The 22,933-nt window shown below is 40.3% G+C and overlaps 2 protein-coding genes across 39 annotated transcripts in view; one reads left to right on the forward strand and one right to left on the reverse strand.

The window, feature by feature from the left end:
* The window catches only part of Eri2 (exoribonuclease 2), a 10,233-nt gene extending 3,745 nt beyond the window's left edge, over positions 1 to 6,488 (reverse strand). Inside the window, exons 1-6 of one of the 7 annotated variants that reach the window (NM_001355104.1) lie at positions 6,348 to 6,488; positions 4,861 to 4,928; positions 4,695 to 4,773; positions 3,531 to 3,658; positions 2,664 to 2,820; positions 164 to 264 (exon numbers count right to left, since the gene is read on the reverse strand). Coding sequence is in view for 2 of the 7 variants with exons in the window: in NM_027698.5 (NP_081974.3) it covers positions 164 to 264; positions 2,664 to 2,820; positions 3,531 to 3,658; positions 4,695 to 4,778; positions 4,861 to 4,928; positions 6,348 to 6,370 (561 nt within the window). In the remaining 5 variants the exon portion in view is untranslated. Of the gene's footprint in view, positions 1 to 163; positions 2,821 to 3,530; positions 3,659 to 4,694; positions 4,779 to 4,860; positions 4,929 to 6,347 lie in introns of those variants that run through there. The other 6 variants (NM_027698.5, XM_006508207.3, XM_030242988.1 and 3 more) reach the window with 6 other exon arrangements.
* Positions 6,489 to 6,546: 58 nt separating this feature from the next.
* Rexo5 (RNA exonuclease 5) overlaps positions 6,547 to 22,933 on the forward strand; it is an 86,327-nt gene continuing 69,940 nt past the window's right edge. For 23 of the 32 annotated variants that reach the window (XR_869733.3, XR_378253.4, XR_378258.4 and 20 more), the window contains exons 1-5: positions 6,597 to 6,932; positions 11,995 to 12,107; positions 13,660 to 13,786; positions 15,171 to 15,267; positions 17,573 to 17,716. Coding sequence is in view for 25 of the 32 variants with exons in the window: in XM_011241845.3 (XP_011240147.1) it covers positions 6,810 to 6,932; positions 11,995 to 12,107; positions 13,660 to 13,786; positions 15,171 to 15,267; positions 17,573 to 17,716 (604 nt within the window). In the remaining 7 variants the exon portion in view is untranslated. Of the gene's footprint in view, positions 7,024 to 11,994; positions 12,108 to 13,659; positions 13,787 to 15,170; positions 15,268 to 17,572; positions 17,717 to 22,933 lie in introns of all 32 variants that reach the window. The other 9 variants (NM_001370778.1, XM_030242755.1, NM_001004187.1 and 6 more) reach the window with 9 other exon arrangements.

The raw sequence follows: 22,933 nt of genomic DNA on the forward strand, positions 1-22,933 counted from the left end.
ATCAGATTTGGAAGTTATTACTGCTGTGCTGTCTCAAATATTTTAAGATACATATTTATGTGAACATTCCAAAAGAAAAACACCTTACTTATAAAATTCACACCAATAAGTGTAACCACTTTCAACAGAAACAGGTGAGCATACTCCCATCTTTGACTCTTACCCTGTAAGTTGCTCTGAGATCAATCCAAGAGTTTAAGAACACAGGTTTTAACAGCTGCTTTCTTCTACACTCATACTCTAGGCAAACGCCCAAGTCCCAGTCTGCATTATGGATATTAAAATAAGAGTCAGTGGTGTCAGTGTGTTTCCATTCACAAATAAAATACACAAAACAAGATACGACAAAACAGTAAGATTTATTTTCTGCACTAGTAACTAGTTAGTGGTAGTGTATTTTATCTTATCTTACATCTTATAGAACTTACCATTAAGAAATTACGTTGAGCCGGGCGTGGTGGCGCACGCCTTTTATCCCAGCACTCGGGAGGCAGAGGCAGGCGGATTTCTGAGTTCGAGGCCAGCCTGGTCTACAGAGTGAGTTCCAGGACAGCCAGGGATACACAGAGAAACCCTGTCTCGAAAAAAAAACAAAAAAAACCAAAAAAGAAATTATGTTGATGACTGTTTCAAAATGCTATCTTCTGGGTATGTACAAGTAGGGGGGGGTACATATGTGTGCATGTGCATGTGTGTTGGTGCATGTGGTCGGTGTGTAGGGAAGAGGACAGCTTCAGGTGTTATTACTCAGGTGCCACCCATCTTATTTTGAAACAGGGCTCCTTATGGGTCTGGAGTGGCGATGCCAAGCATCCTGAAGGCTTTTGGACGAAGTTCAGGTGCTTGGATGACCTGGACTGAGCCTTCACTGCCCTTGGTGGATAGTCGCTACACATCTTTTGCTAAACTTGCATCTCTTACTGTTAAAGGCCTCTCTCTGAAAGCTAGTGCTGAAATTGTAAAAAAAAAAAAAGCTAGTGCAAACAAGAATGAAATTAATGAAAATTCCCTGGAAAAAAATGTTATGCAGAAAATTGAGTCTTTTCCAAGAACTTATTACTTAAATAAATATTTAGATCTTTAATGAGTATTGTTAGTAAGCAAGAGATAGAGGAATTATTAAAGAAGAAAAACTTAGGGAAATTTTAGAAGCTGACAAGCTATAATTGAATTGCTGGGTTTTTAATGTTCAACTTTAGAAACAAGGAAATTGTATGAATAGGAAGAGATTCTGATCATGCACATGGTACCTCCCAAAAGGCAAAAGCAAGCAGTTTTAGGAACCCTGGTATTCTTCTGTTCTTTACAGGAGTGTAATAAAGATAGGAATCATATTGAAACGAGGGTTCAAGTCAGACACAGAGGAAGGCATCCTGGCTCAGGGAACTGCCTGCTTCTGAGCAGACTTGTCAGACCAGAACTTCACTGATAGACTGCCCTTGCTGAAGCAAAGGGGATGGACAATTCTTTAAGAATCAAAGAAAAAGGGCAATGGTCTTACGTCAAATATAAAAGAAATATAGTGGAAGGAAAGGAAGAATTAAGTGAGGGTTAGAGATTGAGCTTTTGTAGAGAGCCAAGTTGATATAAAAGGTAGATGAAGTAGCTTTTGATATATTAACCTTATGCCAAACTGAAACAGAATCAAATCCCAAGGGAGCCACCCTGCCGGGCATTTCTGCAACTGCAAGGCTTCATGACACTGATCTTAAGGAAGATACTGAGTTGAAAGAAAGTTGATTTTAGCATAATGTGAATCATTAGTTTTCATAAAGTTGCTGTTTGATCGCTTTGTTCCTCTTAATAATCTTGTGTAATCAAGGAAGACCTTAGAGGAAAATGTACTTTGAAAAGCTATATAATCAATGAATACAGTTTCTGAGGAGATGATTTTATGCGTATAAGAAGCTGGAATGAGACAAAAGCTGTCAGAGTCGGAAAAGCCATAGTGAGATGTGCTTCGTCTCTGTCCCACCTCTGATGAAGGGAAGGACTGTCCTGTGCCCTTCCCTTCTCTGCTCTGCACCCCGCCTTTGCAGAGCCTGCCTTCAACTGATGCTCGTTCCCAGTTCTGGAGAATCATTATTATTATTTATTTATTTTTTTTTTAAAGTGAACTGGCTTTTCTTGGTTAGGATCTGTGTGGCCCTTCATTTTCTTTCTGGTCAATTAGGTTAACAAACATAATTCTAGGTTAACAAGAATGAAACTAGAAATAAAGCACTAAATAGAGGCAGTGCTACTCTATTGGTTTTTTGGTGGGTGGGGCATATGTATGTGTGGTATGTATGTGCCACATATTTATAGTGTGGGGGTGAAGGTGTGTGTGCACATGCACGTGTACGTATATGTGGACATGTGGACATACATGTGGAAGCCCAAGACTGACATTAGAAGCCAATATCTACTGAGACTAGTTCCTCGCTGAGCCTAGGACTTGCTGACTTAGCTAGTTTGGCTAGCCAGCCTGCTCTTGGGAGTCCGTGTCTCCACCTAGTGTACTTGGAGTACAGAGGGACCACTATGCCCATGTGGCTTTTACACGGGTTCTGAGGATGCCAGCTCTGGTCCTCGTGATTCTGCAACAAGCACTGTGCCTGTTCAGGAACCCCCTAGGCCCCAGTACCACCCAGTGTGATTGACAGGCATCAGTCATGCTTTACCTGACCATGTAACAAAAGCACACAGTTTCACTTCAGAAGTAGAAGGCTCTGAATCCCCAGCAGCAAAGCTGATCGTCTGCTGCTGCTGCAGCTTATGGATCCATTTACAGAACTGGGACAAGCAAATCTTCAGGGGGACTCCTTCATCGACTTGAACCTGATAAGAGAGCCACAAAATCTGAATCCAACAAATGGACTTCTGAGCCACTGAGCATTTATTACAGCTCTGCACTGTGGGGGACAGAACACAGAGGAGGTTCTGGCTGACAAAGTTTACCTAGTAAAAAGATTTAACGCGTACAGGCAAGAAATAGCGCCGACTTGAATTCACCATGGAAACAGAAACAAGGCTGGTAACTAAAGTTTCATAGAAATAAAAGACAGTGAGTTGTATTATTAGCTCTGTAAAATAAACTCTCTCTGGAGGTCAACCCCTGGCTTCCCCCTTCCTAGTGAGCTGCAACCCTTGACCTTTATGTTTATAGGGCTTTTCTGAGTTTTTCAGGATCCCAGTGAACTTTTATTTTATATTATTTATTTTTTTTAAGGTTTACTTATTGTTATATGTAAGTACACTGTAGTTGTCTTTAGACATATCAGAAGAGGGTGTTAGATCTCATTAAGGATGGTTGTGAGCCACCATGTGGTTGCCGGGATTTGAACTCAGGACCTTCAGAAGAGCAGTGAGTGCTCTTAACCACTGAGCCACCTCTTCAGCCCTGCAGTGGACTTTTAGAGGGGACACCATTTCTCCTAACACCTAATCAACTTAATTTCAAGTGGTATGTAGCTTTTATTTTTCTTTTACAAACTGACTTTTTGAGTATCTAAAATTTGCATCATACCTGGCTTTTTTTTTAATCATACCTGTTTTATCCCTGTCAGTTCTGTGCAAAATTCAGAAAGAATTGGATGTTCTTGAGGCTGAACGTAAGCATGAAACTCAGATTCAATCTCTCCAGTTGCTGTATTCAACAAAACTGCTGGAAATTCAACTAAATAAAAGAACCATGGGTTAATACTTAAATATATTTTATTTATTTTTTATTGTTTATTATTTATTTACTTATGTACTTATTTATTTATTTCTGGCTGGTCTGGAAACCTATATAGATCAATAGTTCTCAATTTGAGCCGGGCATGGTGGCACATGCCTTTAATCCCAGCACTTGGGAGGCAGAGGCAGGCGGATTTCTGAGTTTGAGGCCAGCCTGGTCTACAGAGTGAGTTCCAGGACAGCCAGGGCTACACAGAGAAACCCTCTCTCGAAAACAAACAAACAAAATATATCTCAATCTGTGGGTCACATATCCTTTGGGGTTCAAATGGCCCTATCACAGGGGTTGCATATCAGATATTTTATATTATGATTCATAAAAGTCACAAAACTACAGTTGTGAGTAGCAATAAAAATAATTTTAAGTTTGGGGGTCACCAAAAGATGAAGAACTGTATTAAGGGGTCACAGCATTAGGAAGGTTGAGAACCACTGATCGAGATTAAGCTGGTTTCAAATTTATAGAGATCCACCTGTCTCTGCCTCTTGAGTGCTGGGATTAAGGGTGTGTTGCACCATACCAGGTCTGAATATGTGAATTATCCTGAACATACACTGCTTTCATAATAGCATCATTAAAAAATCAATTCCCTTAAAAGCTTATTCCAATACCCAAAGCAGTGAGAAGCAAAGTTATAATAAAGCTGTGCCATGGAATAAGTCAGAATATCAAAAGTATGCCCATTTTGTTTTACAATTAAACATGAACACAGCATGAATTAAAATATACTTTACTATTGAAAAGCCTTTTTTTTTCCAGTTGTATCTAATCAAAGTTTTAAATGTAATCTTAAAACAACTAGCTACTTTGGATAATCACATTCAGGTATTTGGTATTTTATTCTTTTGTAGGTCAGAGTTTTTATATTAAACTACGAGCTTACAGCATTGTTTTCTTATTGGCTGGCTTATATCTAGGATGTTTAAGAAGACTCCTAGAGCACTAGCTTTGGCCACTGGCCATCCACACTCACTTATTTCAGGGCTACTGTGGTGCTTCCCATCATTCCAGCAGGTAGACTCAAAGTCAACGACAATTAAGTAGGCATACAACTGTTCTGCAAAAGACCACAGTGTTCTTAGGTTCCGACGATGTTCCAAGGGCAAGGCTTCAAACTGTAACGTAAGCGTGGGACTTACTCAATCTGCTCCCTCCTGGATTTCCACTTGCTGGTGTAACTGACTTTCTCCTAATTAATCCAAGCCGCCTAAAAATGCAAGACACAGGAAGATCAATAAACTCATTTACACTGCAGTTAGAATATGATATTAAAGTAATAGCCCCAAACAGATGGCAAAATCATCTCTAATGTACGGTAAGTGGAGCTGGGTGTGAGGGCCCCACACCTGGAGGCTCAGCAGTCAGCAGGCCACGGCCAAACTGAACTGAGGGACAGCTTACAGCACACAGCAGGACCCTGCCTCAAACAACAGCTGCATACTGACTGAAGGAAAGGAGGGCTAGACTTTAAAAGTCCTAGGTCCTTGTGCGAATGGCCATCCTCTCTTGAGTTTAGTGTCCATTTTACCTGAGCGGGCTTCACAAACACTACTCTTACCTGTTCACGTTTTATAGTAGTACCGAGGAATTGACTATAAAGATGTATTTTTCAAGCCTTTGCTATGTACCAAGGGGATGATGCCTGTGCTTAAACTCTAAAAATGGAGGGGAGAAAGATTACCAGAGTACTACTGAAAGGTAATCTATGATTAAAAACAAAAACAAAAACAAAACAAACAAACCTCCCAACAGCAATACACTGCAGTCCAAAGAAGGGAAGATCCCAAATGATGACGAATACAACTTTAAGTAGACAGACACCTGGAATAGTTATTTTGGCTATTTGAAAAAGACAAGACGTGAGGCCAATGTAGGGATTTGGAATGAAAAACTAACATTTACTAGTCACTTCTTCAGCAAATATTTAATTAGGATGGTGACTTCTTTTAAACAATTCTAGGTGGTAGACATGTCTGCAACCTGTATTTTATGCAAGAGAAAAGTAAATGATTTGCCTAAAGATGGCCATAGTATGTTAACCTTTGACAGGACTTTTCACGCTTGAATCCTATGCTATTCATTAATACATCAGATAGGGGTTTTGTTTTGAATCTGGTTTTGTTGTTGTTTTGAGACAGTCTCACTATTTAGCCATCGCCTGCTTGAACATCACCATGAGGACCAGGCTGGCCTCCAACTTTCCATGCTGGTATTGTAGGTCCATTCCACTATGCCTGGTAAGTTTGATACTGTGTCCACAATCTCAACAAATGTGTACAACGCATCCAAAAATCTGTGCACAGCATATTCCCCCCCACCCCCCCCCAAAAAACCTGAGAGAGTCTGTGGTAATTCTGACAATAAAACTGGACTAGGCAGGTCACTTGGGCGCAGTGGCACCTGCCTGAGAACAGTGTGCAGAGCTGTCACGTTCCAGGTCCCAGGGGTCTAGAATGAACAGACCTGATAGAGCATGCCACGGTAGGGAGGACCCGGGGTTTCTCGGGCTCCTCCAACTTGTCGCGAATGGCGACGTGGGGCCCGAGAAGACCAGGGCCCTTTTCAGATCCAGACCAAACGACTGCGGATGAACACCGCCCACCCTAAGGGGAACCCCCTAACGTACCGCGCCAGTCTCTTGGTCGCCATCCCCGGACCCTGGGTTTCGCAGAGTTCAACGGCCGGAAGTCGGACGCCCCCACTTCCGGTCTGTTTAAACGCCGGCGCGGCAAGGGAAGCGGGCGCTTGTAGAGCGGCGGCGGCCGTCGCCAGCGGTTTGTGGGCGTTGCATAGGGGGCGGTTCGGGACCCGGGGGCGTGGACAGAGGCTTGAGGACCGGGAGCCCCTCGCTCTGCGCACGACGCGCCTCAGGGAGCGCTTTAAACTTCGCGACGGCTTAAATTGAGGAAAGGAGGCGTAGGTCTGTGGCCTTTTTTGCGAGGGCCAAGAGTGGTAAACTGGTTTGAGCCGCTTCAAGAGACAAACCAACCGTCACTCCTGTCTAGCGCTTTGCTGGAGAGAGGCCGCGACACGGTTTCCTGGTCGCCGCGGGGTCCTCAGCTCCAGCTGATCTTTCCCCTACAGCCTGATGGAGCAAGAGAAGGAGGAGGCGAACTCCAGGAAGAGGAAGGAGGCCCCGAACTCCTCGGCCTCGGCTACAGAGCGGGATGGACCTCCTTCGCATATTCAGGACCGCGAGCCACAAGCCAAGGTGAGCAGAGGAGAGAGCCCAGCAGGCTGGCCCGAAGTCACTTGTGGCTGGGAGTCACTTTCGCCAGCACCCGAAGGGTCCCTGCCGAAGGGTAAGGGCTCACCCACTGACCTCACTCAACTCTGCTCCCTTGGTTGTACCACCTCGTCCAGGCTCTCTCCATAGTTTAAAACTGACTTAGTGTCTGGTACACAGAATATTCATTTAACAAACATTTATTAAGATCCGTATAACAAAATATTTCAGGAATATCCATGCACACCTAAACAGGATTCTCTTGTTTTTATACAATATTTATGAAGAAGTAAAAATGAATGGTCATTTTGATGGGGAATTTATCCTGGGGAAATGATTAGATGGAGGAATGATACCAGTAATAAGAATGTTTGCCCTAGTATTTGTATTTTTAAATGTTTCATCGAAAAGAGAATTTTAAATATAAAATTTTCATTACATATTTAAAAATGCACTTAGCCTGAACCATTTTCTCATGTTAAAGTTGTGGTTATATAACTGACTGATAGGGAAAAATATAGATTAGGGTGGGGATGGTTAGAAAGCAGATGGATGTTTGTAAAGTCCCCTGGGTTGGAAACGGTAGTCCAGAGATTAAAAAGCTTGATCTTCGGAGGCTGCATTCCCGCTGTGGCTTTTAAACCTCTTTCTTCATTTCTTTGTTGTAAAATGGGAGTATGGTGATCCCCACTTAAAAGTTCTAAGAAATGATGTAGTACAAAGAAATTTCTCAAAACTGTGTGGCTAAGAGTCAGCAGTGTGGCTCAGTAATAGAGGACTTGCCTTGCATGTGCCCAGAATTCAGTCCCTAGAACAGAAACTCAAAAAAGTGGTTAATAGTAAATACCTAACCTTAGCTCAAGGCCATTGTATAAGTTAGGGTCTCTATTGCTGTGATAAAACACCATGACCTCATAACCAAAATCATCTTGTCTAGGGATGGGTTTATCTCAGCTCTCATAGCCAGATCACAGTCCTATTCACAATTCTTCACTAGAATTCAGGTCAAGAGCCAGGAGGCAGTAACTGATACAGAGGCCAGGAAGGGAGGAGGACTGCCTACCACTTTGCTCCTCAGGACTTGCTCAGTCTTCCTTCTTTCTTTCTTCCTTCCTTTCTTTCTTTCTTTCTTTCTTTCTTTCTTTCTTTCTTTCTTTCTTTCTTAATATTTTTTATTAGGTATTTTCCTCATTTACATTTCCAATGCTATCCCAAAAGTCCCCCATATCCTCCCCCCACACTCCCCTACCCATCCACTCCCACTTTTGGCCCTGGCATTCCGCTGTACTGGGGCATATAAAGTTTGCATGTACAATGGGCCTCTCTTTCCAGTGATGGCTGACTAGGCCATCTTTTGATACATATGCAGCTAGAGTCAAGAGCTCAGGGGTACTGGTTAGTTCATAATGTTGTTCTACCTATAGGGTTGCAGATCCCTTTAGCTCCTTGGATACTTTCTCTAGCTCCTCCATTGGGGGCCCTGTGATCCATCCAATAGCTGACTGTGAGCATCCACTTCTGTGTTTGCTAGGCCCCGGCCTAGTCTCACAAGAGACAGCTATATCAGGGTCCTTTCAGCAAAAATCTTGCTAGTGTATGCAATGGTGTCAGCGTTTGGAGGCTGATTATGGGATGGATCCCTGGATATGGCAGTCTCTAGATGGTCCATCCTTTTGTCTCAGCTCCAAACTTTGTCTCCGTAACTCCTTCCATGGGTGTTTTGTTCCCAATTCTAAGAAAGGGCAAAGTGTCCACACTTTGGTCTTCGTTCTTCTTGAGTTTCATGTGTTTAGCAAATTGTATCTTATATCTTGGGTATTCTAAGTTTCTGAGCTAATATCCACTTATCAGTGAGTACATATCATTTGAGTTCTTTTGTGATTGGGTTACCTCACTCAGGATGATGCCCTCCAGGTCCATCCATTTGCCTAGGAATTTCGTAAATTCATTCTTTTTAATAGCTGAGTAGTACTCCATTGTGTAAATGTACCACATTTTCTGTATCCATTCCTCTGTTGAGGGGCATCTGGGTTCTTTGCAGCTTCTGGCTATTATAAATAAGGCTGCTATGAACATAGTGGAGCATGTGTCCTTCTTACCGGTTGGGGCATCTTCTGGATATATGCCCAGAAGAGGTATTACTGGATCCTCCGGTAGTACTATGTCCAATTTTCTGAGGAACCGCCATACTGATTTTCAGAGTGGTTGTACAAGCTTGCAATCCCACCAACAATGAAGGACTGTTCCTCTTTCTCCACATCCTCGCCAGCATCTGCTGTCACCTGAATTTTTTATCTTAGACATTCTGACTGGTGTGAGATGGAATCTCAGGGTTGTTTTGATTTGCATTTCTCTGATTATTAAGGATGCTGAACATTTTTTCAGGTGCTTCTCAGCCATTCGGTATTCCTCAGGTAAGAATTCTTTGTTTAGCTCTGAGCCCCATTTTTTAATGGGGTTATTTGATTTTCTGGAGTCCACCTTCTTGAGTTCTTTATATATATTGGATATTAGACCCCTATCTGATTTAGGATAGGTAAAGATCCTTTCCCAATCTGTTGGTGGCCTTTTTGTCTTATTGACGGTGTCTTTTGCCTTACAGAAGCTTTGCAGTTTCATGAGGTCCCATTTGTCAATTCTCGATCTTACAGCACAAGCCATTGCTGTTCTATTCAGGAATTTTTCCCCTGTGCCAATATCTTTGAGGCTTTTCCCTACTTTCTCCTCTATAAGTTTCAGTGTCTCTGGTTTTATGTGGAGTTCCTTAATCCACTTAGATTTGACCTTAGTACAAGGAGATAGGAATGGATCAATTAAAATTCTTCTACATGATAACCACCAGTTGTGCCAGCACCATTTGTTGAAAATGCTGTCTTTTTTCCACTGGATGGTTTTAGCTCCCTTTTCGAAGATCAAGTGACCATAGGTGTGTGGGTTCATTTCTGGGTCTTCAATTCTATTCCATTGGTCTACTTGTCTGTCTCTATACCAGTACCATGCAGTTTTTATCACAATTGCTCTGTAGTACAGCTTTAGGTCAGGCATGGTGATTCCACCAGAGGTTCTTTTATCCTTGAGAAGAGTTTTTGCTATCCTAGGTTTTTTGTTATTCCAGATGAATTTGCAGATTGCTCTTTCTAATTTGTTGAAGAATTGAGTTGGAATTTTGATGGGGATTGCATTGAATCTGCAGATTGCTTTTGGCAAGATAGCCATTTTTACAATGTTGATCCTGCCAATCCATGAGCCGGGAGATCTTTCCATCTTCTGAGATCTTCTTTAATTTCTTTCTTCAGAGACATCAAGTTCTTATCATATCTTATCATATAGATCTTTCACTTCCTTAGTTAGAGTCACGCCAAGGTATTTTATATTATTTGTGACTATTGAGAAAGGTATTATTTCCCTAATTTCTTTCTCGCCTGCCTGTTTATTCTTTGTGTAGAGAAAGGCCATTGACTTGTTTGAGTTAATTCTATATCCAGCTACTTCACCGAAGCTGTTTATCAAATTTAGGATATATACTATCATATCATCTGCAAAAAGTGATATTTTGACTTCTTCTTTTCCAATCCCTTTGATCTCCTTTTGTTGTGGAATTGCTCTGGCTAGGTCAGTCTTCTTTCTTATACCATCTAGGACCATCTGCCAGGGGGCACCACCCACAATGAGCCGGGCCTCCTACATTGATCATTGAGAAAATGTCTACAGGCTTGCCTAGAGACCAGTTCTATGGAAGGCATTTTCTCCGTTAACATTCAATTAGCAATAATATCTGATGCTTGTTAAGTACTTAAGGTGTGTTGGTGGCTAGCACTGATGTATTATTGCACAGCGATCTCTCATTGGCCCTCCCAGTCTCACTAGATAAAAGTATAGTTACTCTACAGGTACGAAAACTGTGTCCTTAGGTTAAGGAACTGAACCATGATACTTGCTGTCAGGTAGTATGATGCTTGAACTCCTAAATGTAATATTCTGCTGTGTCCGAGAAAAAAATGAAAGTAATAATTATCTCTGAGCTGTATAGGTGTTTATTTATTATGTATTATTTCACCTTTTTCTATTATCTGAGTTTTTTATAATAAGCAAACACTACCGTAATAATCAGGCATAAGTACAAAACCTTTTAAATTAAAAAAATTTAATAGACATTTCAACTTATTTTTAAAATTTGGCCTATTAACACTAATTAATTGTCAAAATTAACTAACTTTGCTTTTCATTAGATATATACCTTTCAGAAAAACATTCTACACCCATTCATTATCTTCTTTTAAAATAAGTACTCGACAAAGCCTTTTTAAAAGAACCAAGGAGCTCCCTTAAATTTTCTGTTGCCGTAGGATAAATCTGATTGTGATAGGTGACAGTGATCTGAGTCTGTGATCTGTGATTTGGTTACTTTGTCTCCACTGTAACTTTCATGTCTTGCAATATACAATTTTGGACCCAACCAAGCCATGCTATATTGCTTGGCTCCAGAGTTTAAAGCGGCCACCACCAAAACTATAAACCAGTGTTTTTCAATCTGTGCATCCCAACCCCTTTGGGACTCTTTTACAAGGATTGCCTAAGATCATCTGCATATCCAATATTTACAGTAGAGTTCATAACAGTAATAAAATTGCAGTTGTGAAAGTAACTTTATGGTTGGGGTCACCACAACATGAGGGACTGTATTAAGGGACTGCAGCATTAGGAAGGGGAAGAACCACTCCTGTAAACCCTAGGGCACTTGCTTCTATATCTTCATAATAGAACTGGCCCCTGCAGTGTTTGTCCCTAATGGAATAGAGTTCTTGAAAGCATGCATTGCATTTTAATCATCCTACTGTAAGCATACAACTATATACATAAACTGTACCAGTGTTTATGAAATATTATAATAACATCATACCACAAGTAACTATTTTAGACGTTTATTTTCAATTAATTAGAACAGTCCTTGTGTTTGTGTCTATATTAAAATTATCAGAAACTTGATAATTGCTTTTTTGCCATTCCTGAGCATTATAGCTTGCTGTATTCTAATTTGTCTTTGTAGAAAGCTCGCTTATCTACCATTTTATTTACTGACAACTGTGAAGTAACCCATAGACAGCTGTGTGAGTTGCTGAAGTATGCAGTTCTGGGTAAATCTGCTGTTCCTAAACCCAGGTATGAGATAAACTATTCATAAATCAGAGGTTTCACACTGGTTTCTAGAGGTCTATTCGTAGGTTGTTGACATAGATATAGATGGTAGATAGATGGTGGATACAAACAGATAGATAGACAGATAGACAGATATAGTTTGCAATTTGTGTATAAAAATCCAGATTGGTGATTTCTTCAAAAAACTTAAAAATTTAGCAACCATCTCTCTGTTTTCTCACCAGTCAGCATCTTTGTCAAAGGTGACAGAGATGTAGCAGTTTTTAGATAAGGGTGTGTGTACTCTAGTGTCCTACCTGGCATACTTTATTCATTATATCTCTCTGGCTATTACAGATACTGTAATTTGCTTCCCCTGGTGTGAATTTGATAGAGATCACATAATGTTATCTTAATAATTCTGGTTAGTCTTTTACTTTTCTTATAAAGAACAAAGAGATGGTAATATTTGAATGCTTTCAGTGATATTAGTGATGTGAAAATTAAATTATGTCTGTCTTAGTTATGGTTTCTATTGCTATGATGCAAAAATCATCACCAAAGTAACTTGATGAGGCAAGGGCTTATTTGGCTTATACTTCCATATCATAGACCATCATTGAAGAAAGTCAGGATGGGAACTCAAACAGGGAGGCAGGAGCTGATGCAAAAGCTATGGAGAGGTGCTGCTTACTGCTTGCTCATCATGGCTTGCTCAACTGTTTTCTTATAGAACACGGGACAATTGGCCTAGGGATGGTACCACCCACAATAAGCTGGACCCTCCTCCATGAATCACTAATTAAGAAAATGTCTTACAGCTAGATCCTATGGAAGAATTTTCCCATTTTAAGTTCCTTCCTTTTAGATGACTCTAGTTTGTGTCAAGTTGACATAAAACTACCCATCACAATACCCATCAAGAGTTTTAGATGCAAAGCCTTCCCCACCCTTACCTGTACCCTCCCTGGTTATTATAAATTGTCTAGATTTCTTAGACCCATCTTCTTTAGCAAGAAATACTGCCATCTGGTGGGGCATAATGGTGCATGCCTTTAATCTCAGCACTTAGGAGGCTGAGGCAGGCAGATCTCTGAGTTTGAGGCTAGCTTGATTATATAGCGAGTTCCAGGACAGCCAGGACTATGTAATAAGACCCAGTCTCAATGAAAGAACAAAGGAACGAGTGAACGCCAGCCTGTCATTAGACTGAAACCAGCCCTCATTTGATGTGCTGATTTAGGAAGAGTTACAGAACATGTTAGAAATCAACCTTTGTAAAATCAGAGTTCTGATTTAAGATAAATTTTTAGGGAGAAGAAGAGAACCATATGCCACAAATTGTTTTCTAATTCCATCCTGTCACACACAAAAGTGTCAATTGACATTTGATTTGAATATAACAAATATTTATTACAAAGAATTTTATTTAAGTTCTTTGAAGTAAAGGCTGTCTTCCAGTTACAGGAAGTTAGTGGTTGATGAAAGGTTTCATTAGCTGTTAGTCACCCTTTCATGCTTTTCTTCTGTATGCCTATAGCCATGTCGGTTTGATTTTTTTTTTTTTTTCCAACAGCTGGTGCCAGCTTTCACACCAAAAACAACTAAACAACGTGGTGGTTTTTATTCTGAAGGGAATGAGTCAGCTACATTTCTACAGGTTCTATTTGGAATTCAGATTTCTCCGAAAGACATTCAGACATGTAAGATAAGAAAAATTTGTATTAGGGGCTAAGTTAGAGCCTCCTATCCTGAGACTGGGGCATCATCTGAGAATATATTTCTCAACAACCTAGTTAAACAATCAGCAAGAAGTTTACATAGACAGCAAAAGTACTAAGAGCCCTATTTAGATTAGAATTTGACAGTGGTCTTCTTTGGTTATCTAGCAAACCAGTTATTCTCCAGGTATAGTATATAGCTTCTAGGTTGATTCTATTTTATTTGTAATACAGAAATTTTATAAATAGCAAAATTCCCATAAAATCTATTTTGTACCTCTTAAAGCATAATATAGGATGTGGTGGTACATAATTTTAACACCTGGAAGGCTGAGGAAGAAGGATGTGAATCTAGCATGGGTACAAGAACCTGTTTGAATTTGAATCCAACATGACCTATATGACCAGACCTTGCTTTAAAACAAACAAAAAAACGAATCTATGAAAACAATTTTTTTGTGGTTTTTTTTTTTTTGTTTGTTTTGTTTTGTTTTGTTTTTGTTTTTCGAGACAGGGTTTCTCTATGTAGCCCTCTTGGAACTCACTCTGTAGACCAGGCTGGCCTCGAACTCAGAAATCTGCCTGCCTCTGCCTCCCGAGTGCTGGGATTAAAGGTACCATTATAATACTATCATTATAGTACTATCTGGAGCTTACTAGTAGCTGCCGTCTAGAAAAGAGGCATGCGCTCTTTTGCCGCATAGCCTATTCTATTTCCCACTGTCCTGTTTGTCCATCTATCCTGAAGGCATTTGGGTCCATGAGCAAGACTTAATCTACTTTGGTCCTGGCTCTCTTGCTTTGGTCTCTGCTTCCACTTTACTGAGTACTTTTTCTATGATGAACCCTTTAGTAATCATACCATGTTCATCATCTTTAATGACCACTGTTGTCCTTTAAGAGACAACTTATTTGATTTATTTTATTTTTAAGAAAGGAGTAACTCACTAAAGTTAAGGGCTAATAAACTGTAGATTTGGAATTTTAGCCCAGATGAGCCTGTAACCAGAACTTTCCACCTATTCCACTCTGCTAAATCATCTGTCCTGACTACCTGGTATGCTGTCTAGTGAAAGAAAGAAATAGAAGTCCCTGAAAACATTTAAGTTGTAAATTTACCTAATGTTTCCTTTTTACAGTGTAGAGTGAGAGGAACACTTTGCAGGTAGTGATTTTTGGAGTAAATGTGGTTCTCTTATTTTCTTACTCTCTTTCATGTTAAGGAAATAGTTCTCATTGTACAGTTACAAACTATTAAAGCCTAGACTTTTATGAAGGTCTGAAGCAACAGTGAAAGTCTAGACCTTTAAGAGTATTTTGTCTGTTTTCAAGCATTTATGAAAAGATTTATTAATATATTTTGCAGAAATTCAGCTTGCCTTCTCCAACATCTAGTTTTCTATTTGATATCATTGGGCTGCAGAAGAAAAAATCAGCTAGAAGTTTTCGTAGGACTGTCGAAGGTATGACTTCAATTCTTGTTTGAAGTTTGTAAAAAGATGTTTACTCTTGTGAGTAACAAACTCTTCAATCCTGATTAACTTAGACAAGAACAAAACAGAGTCTTTTTCTTTCTTTTTTTAAAGTAAGAATTTTAAAGTGGGCAAGCACCCAGAAATGTTAGACACTTGGAACCATTAGTTTTATGCCTCAGAAACTGGTCAAGTTGAGTACCTAAGGATACGTAGCTATCACTAATATTGATTCAGTTTATTGATTTATTGTTCATCTTCCCAATGTGAACTTAAATTCCATACCAAATTTTGTTGGCTGGAATAATGCCAGTGTGCAATGTACATTGTACAATAATGCCAATAAACAATACAAATATTTTCTTGATTGAAGTACTTTATATTTAACAATTTTTGGTATACTTTCCTAACTTTTTGGCCCTCTTACTATATAGGCTTTAGTTAAAATATTTTTTGCCAGTATTACTGTAGAGCCTTTTCTAGTTTTTCTCTGCTCTATTGTTCACAGGTATTTAAGGTTGATAAGGTACTCTTCCTTCCTTCCTTCCTTTCTTTCTTTCTTTCTTTCTTTCTTTCTTTCTTTCTTTCTTTCTTTCTTTCTTTCTTTCAATTTATTTATTATATGTAAGTATACTGTAGCTGTCTTCAGACACTCTAGAAGAGGGTGTGAGATCCCATTACAGATGGTTGTAAGCCACCATGTGGTTGCTGGGATTTGAACTCAGGACTTCAGAAGAGCAGTCAGTGCTCTTAACTGTTGAGCCATCTCTCCAGCATCTTCTTTCTATTTTCTTGCTTCCCTTCTCAGGAGCTTTTATTGTCTCATTTATTGAATGATGAACCAAAGTTCAGACTCTTGACCCTGCCACACAAATGGTGTATCATTTATTTCATCTCCACTCTCAACTTGACTTGTAGATCTGTTCCTTTATACTAAACTGTCACTGCCAATCCCTCAAGTGTTTTGTATTCCTATCTATTCTACTACCTTCCTCTTCCTCCTCCTCCTCTACTATTCTACTCTACTACTGTGGTAGACAAACTTTTGGGGCTGCAAGGACCAGTTGTCTACCTTAGTCAAAAAGGATGATGTTTGAAGGATACATGTTGCCTAAAAAGCCATCTGGAAGCTAAGTGCCTCCAGTGGAGAACTATCCTTGTCCATTGTCATGGCTTCCAACAGAGGAGGTTTTCAAAGTGCTTGGTTCTCTTTATATTTTAGTTAAAATCCTAAACACAAGCAAGTGTGATCAGCATAATTGCTATTGTCCCATTTCAGATTGCAGTCTCAAGGTCTGCACACATAACCTGTTCACTGATATTACCTGGTTTGGGGAACAGGCTGGTGTTGCTTGAATAGAAAGCAGGGTATTTGAGTATATAAAATGGGCTGTTTGAATGGGTCTAACATACCAATCTGTTTCAATTCTGCCTTCTCAAGATTTGACAGTTTGTTTCCTTTCTTGAAGTATCTTTGACCACTTCAGTCCTGCAGTATATTCTTTCTCTCTATACCTTTTATAAAAAGCCTTATTGTTAACCCATTTGGAATTAATTGTCTCTATTCTTGGTTTGTTCATGTTGTTTTATTTTTTATAGGGTCTTACTATGTAGCCCAAGTTTGTTTTGAAGTTGAGATCCTTTCGGCTCTCTCCCAAATCACACAGATGCCTCACCATGCCTAGCTTTTCTTTGTGCTTTTATTTTATTTTATCTATCTATCTATCTATCTATCTATCTATCTATCTATCTATCTATCTATCTATTATATGTGTATACACTGTAGCTGTTCCCAGACACTCCAGAAGAGAGCATCAGAGATTTTTGTTACAGATGGTTGTAAGCCACCATGTGGTTGCTAGGATTTGAACTCAGGAGCTTTGGAAGAGCAGTCGGTGCTCTTAACCGCTGAGCCATCTCACCAGCCCCCTCTTTGTGCTTTTATAACTGTCTAAAATCACTCACACACACACACACACTTACTTTACAAGTTGAAGCTGAGTCATAATATTGTTTTATCTCTATTGTGTTTAACCTGTATGGAGGCATGTCCTCTAAAGTTTTTATTGTTATTGTTGAGAGGTATGGGATTGTGTGTGGTGTGTGAGTGTAGGCACGTTCGTGCCAAAGCATGCACAGAAGTCAAATGGATTGCTTTCTTCCACAGAGGGTTCCCAGAGAGAATTAGATCACCAGGCTTATGCAGCAAGCACCTTTATACACTGAGCCCTCCTGCTGGCCCTCCTTGAGATTTTACACATTCTAAAACACATTGCAATGCCTTGTGTTGTTTCAGGACCTCTAATTTCTGCCACTTTAAGATCCAGCATCGACCTACAGAATGACCCCATCATTCAAAAGTATGGCTATAAGAACGTGGGCTTGACTAAATGCCTTCTGACAAAGGAAGAAATGAAAACATTTCACTTCCCCTTACCAGGTTTGCTTAAACTTATTTAATCTAACATCAGTAACTTCATTTAAATATCATTGTTGAAAATTATTTTTTTCTCGATGCTTTTGGGATAGTTTATCCTATCGTGTAATTTGGAAATACTTTTAATGTGGAATGTGTACTATGTTAGGAAAATTGATGATTTTAGATTGTATATAAAGGTTATAAATATCAGTAAAGGGTTTAGCACGTAGGTTCCTTTTGTTTTATTATTATTTCTGAGAGTATACCAGAAAGAATCAGTAGTTACCCTTTTAAGAGTTCACCAAACTGAGGAAATGTCTCAGTTGATGCATGAGAACCGTTATTCAAAACCCTTACGCCATGGCCCCATGCTTATAATTGCAGTACTCTGCAGGTGCACACAGGGGTCCCTACAGCATGCTGGTTAGTCAGATTTGCCAGATTGACAAGCTGAGGTCAAATGGCAGACCCAATATATAAGATAGAGGGCAATCAGAGGACAAGATATTCAAACTCTGGACTCCAGGCATTGTGTTCACAGACAGAAATATGAACATGCACAGGCCCAACCACACTTGTACATAGAAAACCAATACACTTCATTATGTTAAACCCTCATTGTTTTTATTTTTTAATTAAAATTTTTTTTCTGTGTAGTATATTCTGATCATGGTTCCCCTCCCCGGAGTCTTCTCAGATCCTCCCCCCATACACACACACGACTCCATGTACTTTCTTTCCCCCTCTTTAGTAACTAAACAGACAAGCAATAATGATAATAATAATAATATCAAAAAACCCTCAAGAAACACACATACACAAAAAAATTGCATAAAGTCACAAAATTCGAAACTATAATATATAAGCAAAAGGTCAGTAAGACAATAAATGCCCAAAGAAAGTACTGCGAGACAAAACATCCACAGAAATACCATTAAATTGTTTGTATTGGCCATCAACTTCTGAGCATGGGGCCAACCCTTAAGTGTGGTTAATATAGCCAGTGGAATTACATTGGAGAGAATTAAATTTTCCTTTTCAAGCAGATGTCACTTGAAAATAGCTTTTTGGTTAGGGACCTCTTCCCTCTTCCCCCTCTCAGCTCAGGGACCCCATCTGGTTTGAACCTGTGTGTGCTGCCACAGTCTCTGTGAGTTCATATGTGTTCGTCAAGTTGTATCTGGAAGACACTGTTACTTAGAGTCATCCATCCTCTTTGGATCTAACAATCTTTCTGCCTCCTCGTCTGCATAGCTCTCTGATCCCTGAGGAGAAGGGTGTGATGAAGATAGTGTTGAGAGTCATCAGGCAGCATGTGTTTGTTAATTCTAACACTGAAAAAGTGTATTCAAGCAAATCCCTGGAACTTTCTGGGCAACCAGCATAGCCAAATCAGTGTGCTCTGGGTTTAGTCAGATCCTGTGTTGGGAATAGGTGCTGAATGACTAGGAAGCTATTTGATGCTGTCTTCTAACCTCTGTGCATAAGTATATTTAATGTTCTAATTATCATGTAGCATGGGGACTTTCTCACACCAGCAAAATCAAAAGAAGGGAAACACACCCACCTACCACCACCAGCAACAACAACATAACAGGACTCAACAATCATTGGTTTTTATCCCTCACTATCAATTAACTCAGTTTCCCAATAAAAAGACAAGATCCACCCTTTTGCTGTATACAAAAACAGACTTCAAAATCAAGGATAGTCATTACCTCAGGGTGAAGGGTTAGAAAAAGATATCTCAAACAAATGGACATCAGAAGTGAGTTGGTGTAGCCCTTCTAATATCTGACAAAATAGACTTCAAACCAGAACTAATCAAGAGACAGGACACTTCATACTCACTAAAGGAAAAATAGGCCGAGACAGCATTTCAGTTTTTAACATCTATGTCCCAAACAGAAGGACGCCTGACTTTGTAAAAGAAACACTGCTACAACTTAAATTACATATTGACCCTCACTCACTGATGGTGGAAGATTTCAATATCCCACTCTCACTAATGGACAGCTCATTCAGTGAAATGCTGGAGGTAAAAGATGCTAGATGCTGTCTTAGGGTTTCTATTGCTGTGAAGAGATACCACGACCAAGGCACCTTTTAAAAAGGACGACATTTAATTGCAACTGGCTTACGGTTTCAGAGGTTCAGACCATTAACGTCATAGCAGGAAGCATGGCAGCATCCAGGCGTTCATGGTACTAGAGAAAGAGCTGAGTGTTCTGTATCTTGATTTGACTTCAACCAGGAAAGACTGTCTTCCAGGCACCAAGGAGGAGGGTCTCAAAGCCCATCCCTACCGTGACACACTTACTCTAACAAGGCCACACCTATTCCAATAGTGCCACTCCCCGGGCCAAGCATATTCAAATCACTACATTCCAGTCTCTGGCCCATAGGCTTGTCCAAATTCATGAGTCTGTGGGGGCCATACCTAGCCATAGCATAGTGCAAAGTACATTTATTCCAATTTCAAAAGTCTGGGGACTTTTGTCTAACACAGTCTCTTCTAACACAGTCTCAACAATGTTAAAAGTCCAAAGCTCAAAGTTTCCTCTGAGATTCATGCAATCTCTTAGTGAGGAAATTCTGGACCAAAGCAAGACCAAAAACAAGCTGGGAAAACTCCAAACTCTGCACCTCTATATCTGATGTCAAAAGACTCCTCAGATCTACAGCTACCTTCATCTTTGTTGACTGCAACAACTTCTCCTGGGCTGATTCCACTCCTTGTTAGCAGCTTTCCTCAGCAGGTATCTCACAGCTCTGGCATCTCTAACATCTTGGGGTATCCAAGGCTACTTCCAACTTTATAGCTTCTTATTTCAGTGTCTGGGATCCATATATGATCTTCTAGGCTCCTCCAAAGGGCTTGGATTACTTCTCCAGCTCTGTCCTCTGTAGCACTCTAGGCTCTGGCTGACTCTACTCTATTGCTTCTGCTGCTCTTGGTCATCCCATGGTACTGACATCTCCAATATGCTGGGGTCTTCCACTGCAACTAGGCTTCATCAAAAGCCTCTCATAAGCTCCCTTCGTGGTGCCAGACCTCAACTTCTTTGCATCACTGCTGCAGTCTGGGCCACCAGTTGCAACTGAGGCTGTACCTTCACCAAAGGCTTTCCCTGGCCTCTCTCAGTGCCAAGCCTCAGCTACTGTCCTTGACCCCTTCATGCCTTCAAAATCAGTACCACCTAGGTGACTCTTACGTTACCAAGTCCAGCTGTAGCATAAAGTACAACCTTGGCTATCTCTGGAACACAGCTTCTCTGAGCTCACAGAAAACACTTCCCATAAGATTTCATCTCAGTGATGCTGGTCTCTTCTTAATCACCACTAATTTCTTAGCTCTAGCTAACTAGCACCGATTGTCTCAGCAGTTTCTTCTATTCATGATTCTAAAGCCAGAGCCACATGGCTGAAGCTGCAGAGTTCTGCTGCTTGCTGGAGCTGGAACATGCCCACCTTGTTGGGGTCCAAGAGTTGCTGCACAAACCACATAAACACTGATCTCAGTCAGACAGCTATGGTATATTGAATATACACTTAAGACTGATCAGTCAGGACTGTAGCTCAGAGTTCAAGGGCTGTGGCTCTATGAGCCTGCATATTTCTCAGGCCCGGCTTATAAAGGAAAAACAACAACAAAAACCACCAACACACAGTGAGCTCATGTGCAGGTACAGGAAGTGCTGCCCAGTAGTCATCTCTGACTCAAGCTATTTTAGCTTGCTAGACAGAACACTTTTTTGGTTTTTTTTGTTTTTTGTTTTTTTTCGAGACAGGGTTTCTCTATGTAGCCCTGGCTGTCCTGGCACTCACTTTGTAGGCCTCTGCCTCCCGAATGCTGGGATTAAAGGCGTGCGCCACCACGCCCGGCTCAAGACAGAACAGTTTTAACTGACCTTTCTTCTCATTGGTCCTAAGTGGAGCTTATGATTGTTAAAAATTTTAAGATTAACGAACCTCAGATATATAGAACATAACAGGATATCAGCATGGTCAGGTTATTTTTCTGTGGCAGGTATATTATAGCAACAATATGAAATAGCTGGCAGGACTGGAATAAAAATGGCTACGGCTATGTGAAAGGGAGTAGGGGCTCAACACTTATCACCAGCTTTCTGTTTTCTGACTCCACTGCCTAAACTTGGCTGTCCTTGAACTTGCTCTGCAGATTGACCTTGATCTCAGACTTCCATGGCTCTTTCTCCTGAATGCTGGGATCAAAGACATGGACCACCATGTCTGATTTAAGCTTTTCTACACCTAGAACTTGCTCTATCCCAGTCTAGCCTTGAACTCAAGAGATCTGCTTCCCTGGGATTTAATCTCCTGGGATTAAAGGTGTGGACCATCATGCCTAGGCCAAAACTTTTCATGACCACTATTCCTCAAGATCCAGATCAAAAGCCTGTGTCTTCCAGTCTCAAGATCTGGATCATATGTGTGCCCTCCATTTCTGCATTGCAGTTCACTTCAGATTAAAAGTCCAAATGAAAACAATAATCAGGTAATAATACCTAACATGACTATTCCTTATCAACTGCAAACATAAACAATAAGCATAGCTGGGTAGGATCTTGCCCTGAGATGGCTACTCCCTTAATCTGTATCTCACTGAACACAGGATTCAGCTCCATTTCACTTCCTTGTGCCCCTTTATTACTTGAACCATAATCTTATTTCCTTTTTCAGTTTGCTCCTTTTCATTAAAACACTTTTCATAAGAGTGAACTTCAGTAACCACACAGAATTTATACCAGGCTGTTTTGAGACATCTTTCCTTAAAGCAATTAATCTAAATCTCTTCCCCTTAGCTTCAGGCAGACTCTATAGACAATGGCAAAAAGCAGCCATGTTCTTCACCAGAATATTACAAAACAGTCTCTAGGCCACATACTAACATTCTTCTTCTTTGAAAACTCTTGTGCCAGATCCCCATAGTTCAAATCACTCTCAGCACTAATGTCTTCCATATTCCTAATAGAATGGCCCATTAAGTCCCTCTTAAATCATTCTACTGCTTTCCAAATCCAAAGTCCCCAAATCGACAATCCTCTAAACAAAACTATGGTCAAGTTTTTCACAGTAATACCCCCATCCCTGGTACCAACTTCTGTGTTAGTTAGGGTTTCCATTGCTGTGAAAAGACACTCGACCAAGACAACTCTTATAAAGGACAATATTTAATTGAGGCTGGCTTACGGGTTCAGATGTTCAGTTCATATC

The sequence above is a fragment of the Mus musculus genome, chromosome 7, assembly GCF_000001635.26.
Source record: "Mus musculus strain C57BL/6J chromosome 7, GRCm38.p6 C57BL/6J".
NCBI lineage: Eukaryota > Metazoa > Chordata > Mammalia > Rodentia > Muridae > Mus > Mus musculus.